The 14,244-nt window shown below is 37.6% G+C and overlaps 1 protein-coding gene across 7 annotated transcripts in view; it reads right to left on the minus strand.

The window, feature by feature from the left end:
* AKAP9 (A-kinase anchoring protein 9) overlaps nucleotides 1-14,244 on the minus strand; it is a 229,934-nt gene that overhangs the window by 95,559 nt on the left and 120,131 nt on the right. For all 7 annotated transcript variants that reach the window (XM_090047082.1, XM_090047076.1, XM_090047075.1 and 4 more), the window contains 4 exons: nucleotides 13,462-13,602; nucleotides 12,867-12,970; nucleotides 10,369-10,577; nucleotides 2,141-2,367 (listed from right to left, as the gene is read on the minus strand). In XM_090047082.1, the coding sequence (XP_089903208.1) occupies nucleotides 2,141-2,367; nucleotides 10,369-10,577; nucleotides 12,867-12,970; nucleotides 13,462-13,602 (681 nt within the window). The remainder of the gene's footprint in view (nucleotides 1-2,140; nucleotides 2,368-10,368; nucleotides 10,578-12,866; nucleotides 12,971-13,461; nucleotides 13,603-14,244) is intronic.

The following is a 14,244-nucleotide window of genomic DNA, read 5'->3' on the forward strand; positions in this document are numbered from 1 at the left end:
GCGATTCTCCCTGACACTGCTAATACCTCACTTGAAGGATGGTATGTCATTTTCAACTTCTTGCTCTGAGAAAGATGTGGACAAGTTAGAAATAGCCCAGCTGAGAGCAACAAAAATGATGCTTAGTTCTAGGAAACATGATTTATGAAGAAACACTGAAAGAAATAGGGTTATTTAGTCTGGAAGACAGTGGGGGGGAGGGATTTGATAAAGGTCTTCATATATCTGAAGGATGGCTGTAAAGAGAATAGAGACAGACTAGTTGTGATTGCACAGGATAGGACGAGGAACAATGGCCTTAAATTGCAGCAAGGCATAATTAGGTTGGTAATTAGGAAGAAATTTCTGACTATGAGAGTACTTTAAGTTACCCAGAGAGACTAGAATCCCTGTAAGTTTGTATGAGCAGGTTAGACAAATAGTTGAGTGGGATGGTTTAATCAAGGATAATTCTGCCTTGAACAAGGAGTTGAACTAGATAGGTTGGATGACAGGTAGATTACTTTGTGGGATGGATCCTGTGCAGGGTTGATGCATGGGGTTGATGCAACATGTCAACCTGACTCCACACACACATCCGGCTGTGCGTGAGCCCAACCCTGCATGCAGTCTCACATTATTTGGCTTGCAGGTCCAAACATTTGGCAGCAGGGAAGCAGAGGAAAGGCAATTCATGCTCCCATGCCACCAAATCTCCAGACCCCTGGGAAGTCCCACAGGCCAGATGAAATGGCTCCAGTTAAGCAGTCACCCTGGACTAAATGACCCACTGAGATCCCTTTTGGCCACACTTCTCTATGATTCTTTGACAGAGTTTGCAGTACTTAACAGCTTAGCATTTGTTTTTATTTTTTTTCACTTGCCCTCTTCTAGGAGGAATTAATACATTCCTCAGATTTGGTGATAATGATGGCTATATTCACAAATTAATTCTGCAATATAATTTGTCCAGACATGTGTCCATTATAAAGCAACAATATTTGAGGCTGATTCAAAAGGGACACAAGCCCAAGAAAAAACAAGTTTCTGGCTACAATAAAGATGAAAAAACAAACTAAAAGGAAAACATCATTAGATAAAAGGTAGAGAAACTAGTTTTGGCTTTGTGTCAGTTTTAGCATATCTTTATGCCCTTATTTTATCTGTATTTGAATTTAAAAATAGAAAAGCAGTATTTTTAAATTCATGAAATAAGTCTTACCGCTATTATGGACATATATTTACTGCAGACAATAATTGTTATAGTTGCTATTATAGGCATACTTTAAATATTTATGTATGCATAGTGATATGGGAAAATGCCACTTTTCCAATAAATTTTAGTAATTGGAGTTATGTTTTGTCAACATTTAGCCTCTTTTTAAAGTTGCCCCAATGAACTAACACATCCTTTTCCCCATAATTAAATTTCTCCTACTTCTTAGATTACTGACCACACAGATTCCACATATCCAGCTCATTGAGAAGCTTTATGGTCCACTCCATCAATGAAGCCCTCCTTTGTGTATACAAAATCCAGTTTATAAAAACTAAAGGGATTAATTTACAAAAAAAAGAGAAAAGAAAAGAGAAAAAGAGAAGTGATGCATAGTAATATATCTGGTATATCAGAATGGATCAGCAGCATCTAGCCTGCTTTCTTGTAGTGTACAACCAAGAAAAAAAAATCATGCAAACAGGAAACAAAACCAAAACAAACCTACCCCATCAACATAATACACAGATAAATTATGTGCTTCTATAAGCAAATTAATAAGATTACCTAAATTAGCTATTAAATATGGCAGAACATGCCTTTAAAAGAGCATTTACTTTTGCTGCATTGCAGAAAACCAAAAGTTAATATACAAAGAAGTGCTTCCAGTTTTCAGGTAGTGTACGCTTCTTTTTTATGTTGGAAGATCACTGGTACAAAGACTTTGGGTAAGAGTTGCATACGGCAAGCCTTTAAAGCTGTAAAAAGGTATGCTTTTAAGGCCCTTCTGGGTTTGGAAGATCAGAACCTAACACAAATTCAAAAATTTTCTACTTTCCTTATGGACTAACAGTTTACACCTAAACAAAGAATATTTTTAGGAGAACAAATTAAGAAAGACTTTCCATTATAAACTGGAAATGTATTACAAAGAGGAAATCCTACCTGACTGCTGGTGTCACTGATGGCTTCCAGAAGTTTTTCAACAGCAGCCTGCAGTCGAGAACTAATATTTAGAATCAGTTCCTCCTTTTCAGGGTCCATTTCCAGTCCAGCAAAGCTGCTTTCTTTGAGATGCTGCGTCAGCTCAAGTCCTTCATCAGGTGCTCCTGACCATATGCTAATATCATCACCTCCTAGATGACTAGTGTGATATGAGGAAGATGGTTCTTCTGCAACAAAACAATAAACTTTTTAAAAGATTTCTTGCCTTTAAATTGATAAAAAAATACATATTTTATTTAAGAATGGAGAGACAAGCAATTAAATAATAAAATACTTCAACCTTCAAGACAAGACACCACAAAGACATAAAGGAAATATATTTTACACTAAGTTGTGTACAAATAATGCACAGAATATGTGAAATAAAAACAGGTATAAGGGAGAGAGAAAAAGGAGATACTAACAGAATATAATACTGTGGACAGCCTGGTAGTACTACTATAGGACCTAAGAGTCTGTTCGTACAAACTCTTATTACTGAATTATTGTAATAATTGTGATTTGCAGAATTGCCCTTAATATAGAGAACCAGGGAAACTTGCCAGTTCAATCAGTCGCTTGTCATCAGTAACCAAGTACAGTACTGTGAATAAACACAAATACATGGTTCAGGAAATTTACTTATTTTAAATACAAAGACTTCGTTGAGCTGCGGTATTCAACAACAGATGAACTGGTACTGCCAGTCCTCGTGATAATCAAGTCCTCTTCCTAGCCCTTACTATGTTACATCTTTGTTTTCAGTTTCATAGATGGCTCGCTTTCTGTCTGAAAAGCAATATCAGATGCAAAAGCATTATTTTGATATAAACTACCATCAAAGGGCATGGTACTTGTTATATTTAGAATGCAGGGCTTCTAAAAATGGATGTTTATATTTTTGCTGTTTTTAAACATTTTAGGCAATGGGTGAAATCTTCAAGAACAGTGTGGAAAATGCAATAATAATCCAGTAATGTGCCTTAGCAGTAGATTGCTTTATTAATGTTTGAATTAATATAGTATAGTGCTTTGAAAATGAGAAGTACTATGCTTTTTTAGACTTATATTTTTATATGGCAGGAAAATATTTTAATAAACTCCTTTAATAAAAATTAAACAATATAATCTTTAAAGTATCTTTATATAATGTGTTTGTTTGGAAAAATGAAACCAAGTTATTAGTCCATTTAAAGTTTGTGATGTTATCATAAAACCCGAGAGCAAATCCAGAACGTTAATGTAGTCAAAGAACTCTGAAAAGAAATGATTTTAGCTCTACTGAAAACATGCTTCTTTTAAAAAAAACAAAACAAATATGTTTTTAATACATTGTTTTTATGTAATCTTACTATATTTATTTTTCTCCTTTGCTGCCTTACCCTTTAACATGCTCCAGCTCCTTTGAAAAAACCCTCCCACAACTGCAAATGCTGGTTGTGTACAACCACAATGAGATATGCCAATTGTTCTTCTCAGATTTAAACAAATGTGCTGTACTGTGTTTAATAATATAATTAATATATTATGCATGTTTATGCCTAAAAATAGTAAATGATATGCACCAGGATAATGATCACAAATTGTGCATTTATTGCGCTCTAGCCAAGACTTGATGCCCATAAAAAAGTCACTTCCATATCAAATTAAAATAGACTTTGATTTGAATTGTTTACTTTTGCTTCTGCTAATATTTATAAAATGTAATCTACTATAGGCATTTTTCTTTAAGTAACTGTTTCATATCTCCTTATAGCTTTGGGAGATAATATAATTTAACATAATCTTAATACTCTATTAAAATGTAACAGAAAGAAAAAGATAACATGATGCATGGAATTTGCATAAGCATGGCACCTTTTATTTACACAGGATTTCAAAGCACTTTATAGACACCGTAAGTATTGTAACTAGACTTCTGCATTCTGTAAGGGTTTCTTTGGTTTACCTCTGACTTATTTACAGAATCCCTTTTTATTGCCTTTAAGCCTCTTGCCAGCTGCATCTCAAATCGTGCCTCGGCCTTCCTAATTTTCTCCCTGCATGCTCATGCAGTACTCCTATAATCTTCCCTAGTACTATGACCACTTTTTGTACTATTCCTTTCGAGATACTGATCTCCTCAGTGGTTTGTGTCTAGCAACGCTCGTCTCTTAGGCTAGGGATAGACATTAAAAAAGCCTAAACCTGAACTGATTCAGTCTTTGCATGTTAGTCTAACCTGCCTAGGCTGAACTGGTTTGTGAATGTACAGACATTCCCTCTGGACTGAAGAAATTCAGGCACATGCCTCCAGTGGCTCAGGCTAGAAGCCAAAGAGTGCTAGAGCAGCCCTCCCTTCCCTTACTGAAGTGGGGCGTGGCCAGACTCTGGCAGGACACTGTGATTAGGGAGGGATTCCCTCCTTCCCCCACCACCATGCTCCTTAGAGTCAGCAAGGAGTTGACAACACAGCATTTCGTAACCCATCAAGAAAACAAAAGCCTCTCTCATTAGTTCAAGCTCTTTTTAAACAACTTTTTCCAAGGACTGAATGGAGGGACATTACCAGCTGACCTACTGATTAGCTCCAAAAAGCCCTAAGCAGACACTGTCCTGTCTGCCTTACACAGACCTCTCAGCATTAGCTAGCATACCACATGCTGGCTGCAGTCCATGCTGTGGGAGAGGGGAGGGAATCCCTGCTTGAGCAGAGAGTGATGGGGCATGGGGGGCAAGGGGAAGCCAGGCAGACACTGCTGTGCCTGCAGTCTCTGCCAGAGCTCCAGCAAGAGAGTAGAGGGGCAGGGTCAGTTCTGCTCTGGAGCAGAGCCCCACCCAGATGCTGAGATGCTGGAGGGCTCTGGTTTAAGTTAAATCAGAAAGGAGTCCAGGACAGACATTGCATAAACCAGTTTGACCCAAATCAGTTAAGTCTGATACTACATTCAACCAGGTTTATCTCAAACCAGTTTCCGCCATTTTCAAACTAGTTTATGCGCACTGAATGTCTGTTCTGTTACAGGTTTAAACCAGCTTCTGATCACTTAGACCGGTTTGTGTGTAATGTCTGTCCCTAGCCTTACTGCACTTCCCATTCTTCCATCACATTGCTCTTATGCACTTAACACAGCCACCTTAACTATAGCCAGCATTCCTGGACTCCTTTTTTGCCTCCCAGGGGATCATGCCCATCAGCTCCCAGATATTATGCCTGCTTTTTTGAAGCCTAGCATCTTTATTTTACTGCTGCCCTTCCTTCCTTCCCTCAGGATCTTGAACTCTATCATTTCATGGCAACTGTTGTCCACATCATCTTCCACTTCTCATAGGCAAGAACTGGTTGAGAATGTGAAGGAAATCGAAAAGAGCTTTTGGCCTTTTCACCACATGTATCAAAAGATAACCCCAATACGCTCCAAGAATTTACTAGACAGTCTTCGAACTGCTATTTTCCTCCCAGCAGATGTCCCAGTGATAACTGAAGTCCCCCATGAGAACCACTTCTTGCAATTTGGAAACTTCTGTCAGCTATCTAAAGAAGGCCTCAACCCCCTCTTCCTCCTGATTTGGTGGCCTATAATAGATGCCCGCTGAGACATCCCCCGCCCCCCTGCTGCTCTCCTCTCTGACCTTTATCCAGAGGCTTTCAAACTTCTCTCCCAATTACAGTGAGTTATTAAGAAGAAAAGGTATTCTTTTTGCAAAGTAACTGTTGAAATACAGACTTCTGATAGATTATAGGACTTTGGAAAAGCTTCAGGCCTCAAAGCTTACTCAGAATCAGTACCAACTTGATCAAATCATTTCAACAGCTGGTGCTAATAATTTCTCACTCCCATTGGTACTAAATAGTTTTTTAAATTATTTCTGCCAGTGAACAGAAGATTACAACATGAAATTCATGAAGTAATGGCAAGATTTCAGACTTCATATTTTAAAACTCTAACTTCGTGACATTACTTTCCCCCTGCCAACCCAAAATCTATGTATAATTTTCTGCAGTTTATTTTTTTGGTATAGAATAAATAAATAACATTGGAGATGTAGCATTTTCTAAAGCAACTACCTCTAGAATATGATTTAACTGAAGGACAGATGTAGAAAAGACAAGGAAAAAGCCCATTAAAATTAGTTTAATATTCTGAATTCAAAGTATTATTCTACTATAAAACATGACTAATGCAAAAGTGGCACATATCTGTTTAACAGACCTGTTCCTTATGTTTATTCAGTCACATATCTTTACTTTAATGATACGGCTTTGATCCTTCAATGAGCTCTGACTGGAGAAAATCTAGGTCTAAGATTAAAGTGTTTACTATTTTTTATTTCTCTTTCCCTTGCTAAAAGAGCAGAACTGAGATGATTTAAGTGCTGGATTATATTCCTCCTATTCCTAAATCATCAACAGCATAATGTAGTAAAATCAAGAGTAGTTAGCCCAGGAAGAGTTTGTATTTTAAAAATCCTATAGCATTTTCTCAGAAGTTTCCAGGATGGGGGGAGGGGGGATGGAGGGGAGAAACAAACGTTTTTTGGGAGATTTGTTTTTTTTAACATGAATTAAAATGTACTAAGAATTACATTAAGCTAGTCATGCCCAATTTACTTGGAATATGTTTTTGTGCCAGACAAGAGTAAGAGTGTACATATTAATTTGCTGCTGGGGTTTACAGCAGTGGCCTTTAGTTTAAAAGTCACTCTTCCACAAGCAGAGCTCTGAGGGAGGATGACAGCAGCTGTTGTAGTAGCTGCTGTCACCCTCTGAAGCTACTGTGACAAATGAAGGTCCAAATCTTCAGATACAATTAATTTATAGCTAAGTCACTATATTACTGTACACAATCTCAACATGCTTTCTCACTGAAATCTGAATTTTAGTAATTGTTCTGGAAATAAAAGCTTGTTATCTAGTAACCAAGTCAATGAACTTTATAGATTCAATCATTCTTTAAACTTGTACAAATCAGCACAAGTTTAAATAAGCAGGCTGAGCTTCATATGCTGATAAGTCATACTGTAAAAAAGCCCAACTATAAAATTAAAAACAGACTGTATTCAGAAAGCTGGAGGATAAGTTGCTTTAATAAATGTATTATTTTTCTGTGTAGTTCTATACACATAGGAAAAAGCATAAAGATATTTTGATTTCCTGCTCAGCTTTCACATTGAATATTTGTTTAGTGGAGGAGGAGACTAGAATCCGTGTCGCACTCCTAGAATTTTGCAAAAGATTATTTACTCGCATTTTGTGACAATTAAAAATACAGGACATAAATAAGGACATTGAAAACATAAATAGAAACATTTTTGAAACATGTGCTCCAACAAATAAAACAGTGCAATAGCATCTCAAAATAATCATCAGAAAAATGTCAATCCAAACCTTTCAGAAGGAAGTATAGTCTTTTATGCAGAAGCTTTCATATTATCTTTTTATTAGTGAAGTGGAGGCCTGTGAGTTTTCATATCCACAAACATGGTCAGAAGTAAACGACATATTTGTGGGCATGTGGTGTGCAAGAAAATAAAACAAGTGCCTTGTTTTGGGAAGGCAAAAATGCAGAAAAAAGATTTGTCTGGAGTCATGGCCAACTGTGTGGTAGAAAAAGTCCTTTTGGCAATACAGGGCACTTTTACACGTCTTGGCAGGGAGGTAGCACTTTAATTACAGTGGATCTGAGAGCTGTTTTAATTAAAGTGCCATTGCATCTCCTGTATCAGCATTCCCACTGCCATTTATAAGCGTGGGGATGCAGATAACATGAGATGCAGGAGCATGGCAATCGCTGATTAATGAAGTTTGCTCTGACACACTGGAATTCCAGCATGTCAGAGCAGCTTCCGTGCCAACATATCGGCGCCTATATAGTTTCCAGGAAGCGTGGCATCCTAGGGGACAGTGTGGGTGAAGTAGCAGGAACTTCCTGGTGTGGCAGGACTGCAACAAAGCTATCCCCCAGACCCCTGGAAAGGCAGTAACATGACTGTTACTTCTTTACTGTAAATAGTTCTTATATATGAGTGCCTACAAATAATGAAGGGTTTTTTCCACACCACCAGTTTCATTAAATAACAAACTGAATATAGATGATTGCTCACCCTCAGCTATCTTAGTGGTTCTTCAGCCAAAACTTACTGCTGCAGCTGTGAGAGGGTTAACACTGGACTCTGCTCCTGCTTTTTGTAGGCCCAGGGAGAAGCAGCAGTCATCTTGGGAATCCAAATCATGTTCTCTTAATTGCTACCTCAGCTTGCTTGGTATCTTCTGCCAATGTACTGAGTATAGTCAACTCTGTCCTTTATGCCATTAATAGAGATACTCAAAATTACTAATCCAAGGCAGATGTCTGGGAAATCCCACTTAATACCTTCCCAGTTTGGCCGTCAGTTATTAAGGACTGCATTTTGTGTACCATTATCCAGCCAGTTGGGCACCCACCTAGTACTATTTTGCCTCAACTATATTTCCTTATCTTAATTATGAAAATGTATTGAGACAGTGTTAAAAGCCTTACAAAAACTAAGATGCATCAGATCTACTACTCAGCCCCATCTACAAGGCCCAATACCTTAGCAGTGAAGGAAATCAGGTTGGTTAAAATAACTTACTCTTATCAAATTCTTATGAGCTGTTATAAGAAATAGGCTAATCACTAGGTGCTTAGAAAGTAATTAATGATTTGTTCCAATATCTTTCCAGGTATCAAAGCTAGGGAATTACATCCCAGTCCGACGTAGCACTACTTTCCCCGCTTTTTTATATAGAAAAAAAAAAGATGCGTTGCTGTTTCCCAGTTTCTGGAACACACTTGACCACCATAAGTTCTCGAAAGGACAGCCAACAATTGCATAAGTACTTCAGCCAGTTCTTTCAGTAGTCTAGGATGAATACATCAGGCCCTGCTGATACAAAAACATCTAACTTAAATAGTATCTGACTTGTTTTTTCTCTACTCTAAGCTAAGTTCCTACTATCTTGTCCTTTTTGCTGTGGTTATCTTCTAATAATGGACCTTTTTGCAAAGACTGAAGCAAAAATGAAAAAACCAAAAACATTAAGCACCTAAACCTTATACATGCCATCCATTATTAGCTTCCTCTCCTCATTTAGTAAAGGATTTTCATTTCCTTTGGTCTTCCTCTTACTTCTTATGCATTTAACATTGCCTTTCACAGCCTTTACTACTTGCGTCTCTATTTGTGCCTTGGCTTTCTAGATTCTGACTCTTACTATATTCCTATATTCCTCCTTGATAATATGGCCAAGTAGTAACTTGATACACATTTAATGTTTACAGTACAGAGTATATTCAGAAGTATAAACATTGAATAAAAACTGGTAATTAAGTCTTTATTCAACATTTGAGTAACAACTCTAAAGCATGTATTCCTAATAGCTAAATTTGATGGTCTGGGGATTTAGAATATTTTTCTAGAATATTTATTGAATAAACTAGGACTCTAAATGAGGCATGTATAATTGAGTGCTAATATCAAGTCGCATTGTGAGCTATCCTGAAGATCCACATAGAAGACTGAGGGAGCATAAAGCACCCCTTAGCGGGTTGTATTGGCTACTTGCAGCAGTAGACACAGCACAGGAAAAGAAGCTTCTGCAGAGTAGGGGACAGGATTTTGGATTCAGTCCCATCCCCCATGAGACAGCAAATTTATACAGCACCATGTATAAAATCTGGAGTGGGAACAAATGAGATGAATATTAAGGCCTTTCTATTTCTGTTTCTCTTAATCCATTTCCCAGGTCCTGGCAGGCATTAACCATGCAATAAATTGTAGCATGCTGCTTCAACACAGCTGCCCGCTGCTTGATCCCTGGCAGTCATGTAATTTTTGGGATCCAGCATAAAATTCCTCAGCTCCAAATGACACCATTATTTTAATGGCTGCCAAGGGCAGCACAAGAATATACTGTCACTTACACAAAGTTTGTGACAAAGATGTAATTTAGCTCAGTAATTGCCTAGGGATGTGCTATATTTATCTGAAAACCATTTAATCAGATATTTGTGTTAACAACTGAGATCACATGAATCTCTTATATATATTCATACATACTATTTTTTAAAAACACGTGTAATTAATTTTTAGAGAACCTGGGTTTTTTTAATGCAATTTTTAAAGTAAAAAATACTTGCATATTATTGGCCTTGCATATAACATACAAGTAAACACAGAACCAGTACCTTTTTCATATCCCACGCGGACACATGGTTTTATTGACTCTTCTGTCTTACTTTCCCATGCTACAATCTTAGAGGATGGCTGGCCTTTTCCAGCTCTATCCAGTAATCCAAGAACATGATGACCAATTGTTTCTTCTACAGCAACAGTTGTCTTCACAACTTCTAACAGAATCCTCAGGAGTCTGTTGTTAGCGTTCTGTAGAGCATGCCTACACGTATGGACAGAACAGGAACTAAATCACTAATTTGATACCTTCCCTGCCTGTGCATGGACATACAATTTGTGTTTTACACGTGAAATACTAGAACGAGGAAAATTTTGCTACTGATTCGGTAGAATTAGTATTTTCTTAAGACTGCAAGATATCATTCATATATATACATTCTATATTAGCATATTGACAGCAGTCCACAGTCAAACAAAGCATCACAGAATTTTACAACACAGAACTGAAAACTACAATTTTGAGATTTTTTCCCCCCCTGCCAATTCTCTTTTTAAATATGGTTAAGCAATGCCACATTTGTCAATAATGCAATTAAAAACCTCTTCTCTCCTCACCATATTTCACAGCTTGTGAAAGCTGCTTTATTGGACACAGGCTAAGATTGGATGGTTAGCAATGACTGAAAACAAGAAAGAATTTTACAACTTGAACTTCTGAGACTGGTTAGGTAGACCCTTTGTGATGCTTTTAATATCTGAAACCACCACTCTTTACAAGACAAATAATGTTATATTATCTCAAAAAAAGATGAGACATTCAGACTTTGGTAAAATATTTTAGGCTAATACTACACTAAGAAAGATGAGCCACAATTTTTTGCACTCCAAATTTTTTTAAAGTGGTGTTTTAATTATTGGGAATTAATTAATGTCCATTGAGTGCAATAAAAGAATAAGTGAAATAAGATTAACTCCAGTTTAGTAAAAAGACAAAACTTTAACCTTTTCACACAAAAATATTGTGTAATACAAAAGTGTTTGTTTTCTAGTTTAAAGAAAACTTTCTTCTTCCAACCCATTCAAATAGGCCTTGAAAGACCTCGATACCCATGGGGCAGAATTTAGAAAAATAAAAATAAATACCACAATAAGTATTACTTCCCATCTATAGTTATAGATGACCACAACATCCAGTGTAATTATGATTTTACACTGGTAATATGCACTTTTAAATACAGAGGAGGGCTGTCCAACTGGGACCCCATAGGTGCACGCAGCCCATGAGGGGCTAAGTTGTGGCTCCCAGGCTCCCACTCGGCTGCTATTTCCCACCATTACACTGGCTGCAGCAAAAGCCAGGGGGTCCAGGCTCCCCCTTCCTCTGGCCTTCCCCATCTGCCCTTACCCCTGCCCTTGGCCTACTGTGGGGGGTAGTAGAGCACAGCACAGTCTAGCGCACTGGGGGAGCCTACAGGCTGCTAGTGGAGCGGAGAATTTGCAGCTGGGGACCTAGGGGTGTCAGGATGCCCAGGTAAGGGGTGCAGCAGCATAGGATATGTAGTGCTGTGGTGGGGGTATGGGGAGTCGCAGTTTGTAGGAAGGGGATGTGTGGTGCAGTAGGCATGAAGACCAGCAGTGTTGGGGGAGGCTGGAGGGAAGGTTGCCCAGGGCAGAGAGAGCGCAGCAGTGGGGCATCTGGGTGCTCTGTGCAGTGGGATAGGTGGCATTCGGTGCCCAAGACCCATGGCCCCCACTGATGTGGTCCCTGGCCCCTTAAAAGTTGAACAGCCCAGATACAAGTCAAATATATGCTTATATGTAATGAATACATGACTATAAACATTAAAAATGTTATCTATATTAGCACAGTGTATCAATTATGAATTTCAGAATTTCTGCCTTTTCAAAAAATTACTGTACTCCATGATGATCAACTGTGCTTACACCTGTGTGATCAAGACTCCACACTGAAATTCATAAAAAAAATATCAAGAGAATGGGGGAGCATGCAAGGCCATAAAAGTTAGAAGAGACAGCAATGAAATCATTCAAGGTAAATTTATGTTTAAAATGAAAGCTGAGACTTTACAAAGATAAATTACATTTTAGAGGTTTTATTACAATTATGCAATCTCTTAAGTGCAATAAAAAGTGAACAACAAAGAGGTGTGCACAATTCCTTGCCTTCCCCCCCACCTAATGGAAAATTTCTGAGACACTATTTTATAAATGTCTAAATTATACTACAGAGTTGGGAAAGATGCTAGACAACCTTTGAGCCTCAAATGTCTCTCCTTATGTCTGAGAAAGAAGCAAATACAGTCTAAGCTAAATACCACATACAATAAGCTTGTTTAACAACATTATGTAAATGAAAAGCAAAGCTTGCTTCTCTCATATTCATTGGAGAATAGTAACTACAATACCACTACAACCTTGCCACTAAACTATGCTGTGCAACATAAGCAACATTTAAAACTTTGAATCTGAAAATAGACCATTGTACTTCTGTGGAAACTTCTAATTAAAGTTTAGACTTAATTCAAAGTACCTTTCTTTAGAAAGAATTGCTGAAGATGTTTCTTCAGGGTTCTCTCTTCCTTCTTCATCCTCTAAGATGGCCTCTTTTGATTCATTTTGATTTTCTTTTTCACTCTGAATTAATTTTTGTAAAGGGAGAGAGGAAAAAAAAAGACAAAAATCCTGTCATGCTGGACTCAACATGCTATTCTGATTCACAGTTACATCATGAAATAAAACACCTGCAAAAGCTATGTACTATTTGAAATAAAAAAGCAATCCTTTTGTCCAAGATTACTAGTATCAAGGAACAATAATAATATATAGGGAGTGGGGAAGATATGAGGGATCGAAAGCAAGGCTTGTTAGAAAGAAGTTTGTTATCTTAATAAACACTTCCTAGGTTTCTGGTTGGATGTTGCTATAGCAACATTAAAATTGGACTTTACCTGAATTAAAAAGATACATAACTTAGGCTCCACCTCTCCTCACTGTTTAGTATATACCGTCTAAATAAAACTTAACAAATAATACTAACATGCATCATTGTACTGAATGGGAGAAAAAAAAAAATCCTATTGTATGTATATGCCAGGGTTTCTAAGGCAGTCAAAGTCCATATTTACCTGTGTTTGCGTACTGCTGTTACGTAGCTCACAATACAACCTCTCCTGTCCAGGTACAGAATGCTTCTTTAATGATTCTAGTTCCTCTAAAAGCATTCTCTCTCTCTCTGTAACCAAGCTGTCATTCTCCACTGAATCGCTCTATAAAAGAACCATCATAGAGGTTGTATGGCTTTTACCTTTGGGTATTAATGATTTCTGTCACTTCTAATACTCAGCATATCTTGCACAAGGAAAATACAGCCTATTGTCAAGTGGTAAAAAGGAAACGAAAATTTTTCCAAAACAGACAAAAACTAGTAAGTGTATTTTATATCTTAAGCTGAATTTTCATACAACTGTTATAAACCTTTTTAAAAGCAGTATGGTTGTACTGGATGCTACACACAACTTCACTGTTTACACACACACACACACACACACACAGAGTGTATATGTACACATACACACACTGTAGTAGGGTATCTAGTATTCTATCTGGATAGCACGTTTTTTAGAATAGGCTTTCACTGCAGTCATACAAGGCAAAAAAATGTACAAGACAGAAGACTGAAAAGTATCCTTGATTTTAAATTTACATTTTACTTCTCATACAGCTCTCACGGCCAAACATTTAGAAGACAGGGAAGCTAGAAGCCTAAATCACCAACTCAATGTCTCTCATCAATAAGTCCAGCCCTTCCTGATGCCTAGATGTGCTGGAAGGGAAACAGAGGCCAGGATGACATGGACAGAGAGAATGCTACCTTAGGGGAGCAATCCTAAGGCAAAGGATGGGAACAG

Source organism: Crocodylus siamensis, chromosome 5 (genome assembly GCF_052110815.1).
Source record: "Crocodylus siamensis isolate JL-2025a chromosome 5, ASM5211081v1, whole genome shotgun sequence".
Lineage (NCBI taxonomy): Eukaryota > Metazoa > Chordata > Crocodylia > Crocodylidae > Crocodylus > Crocodylus siamensis.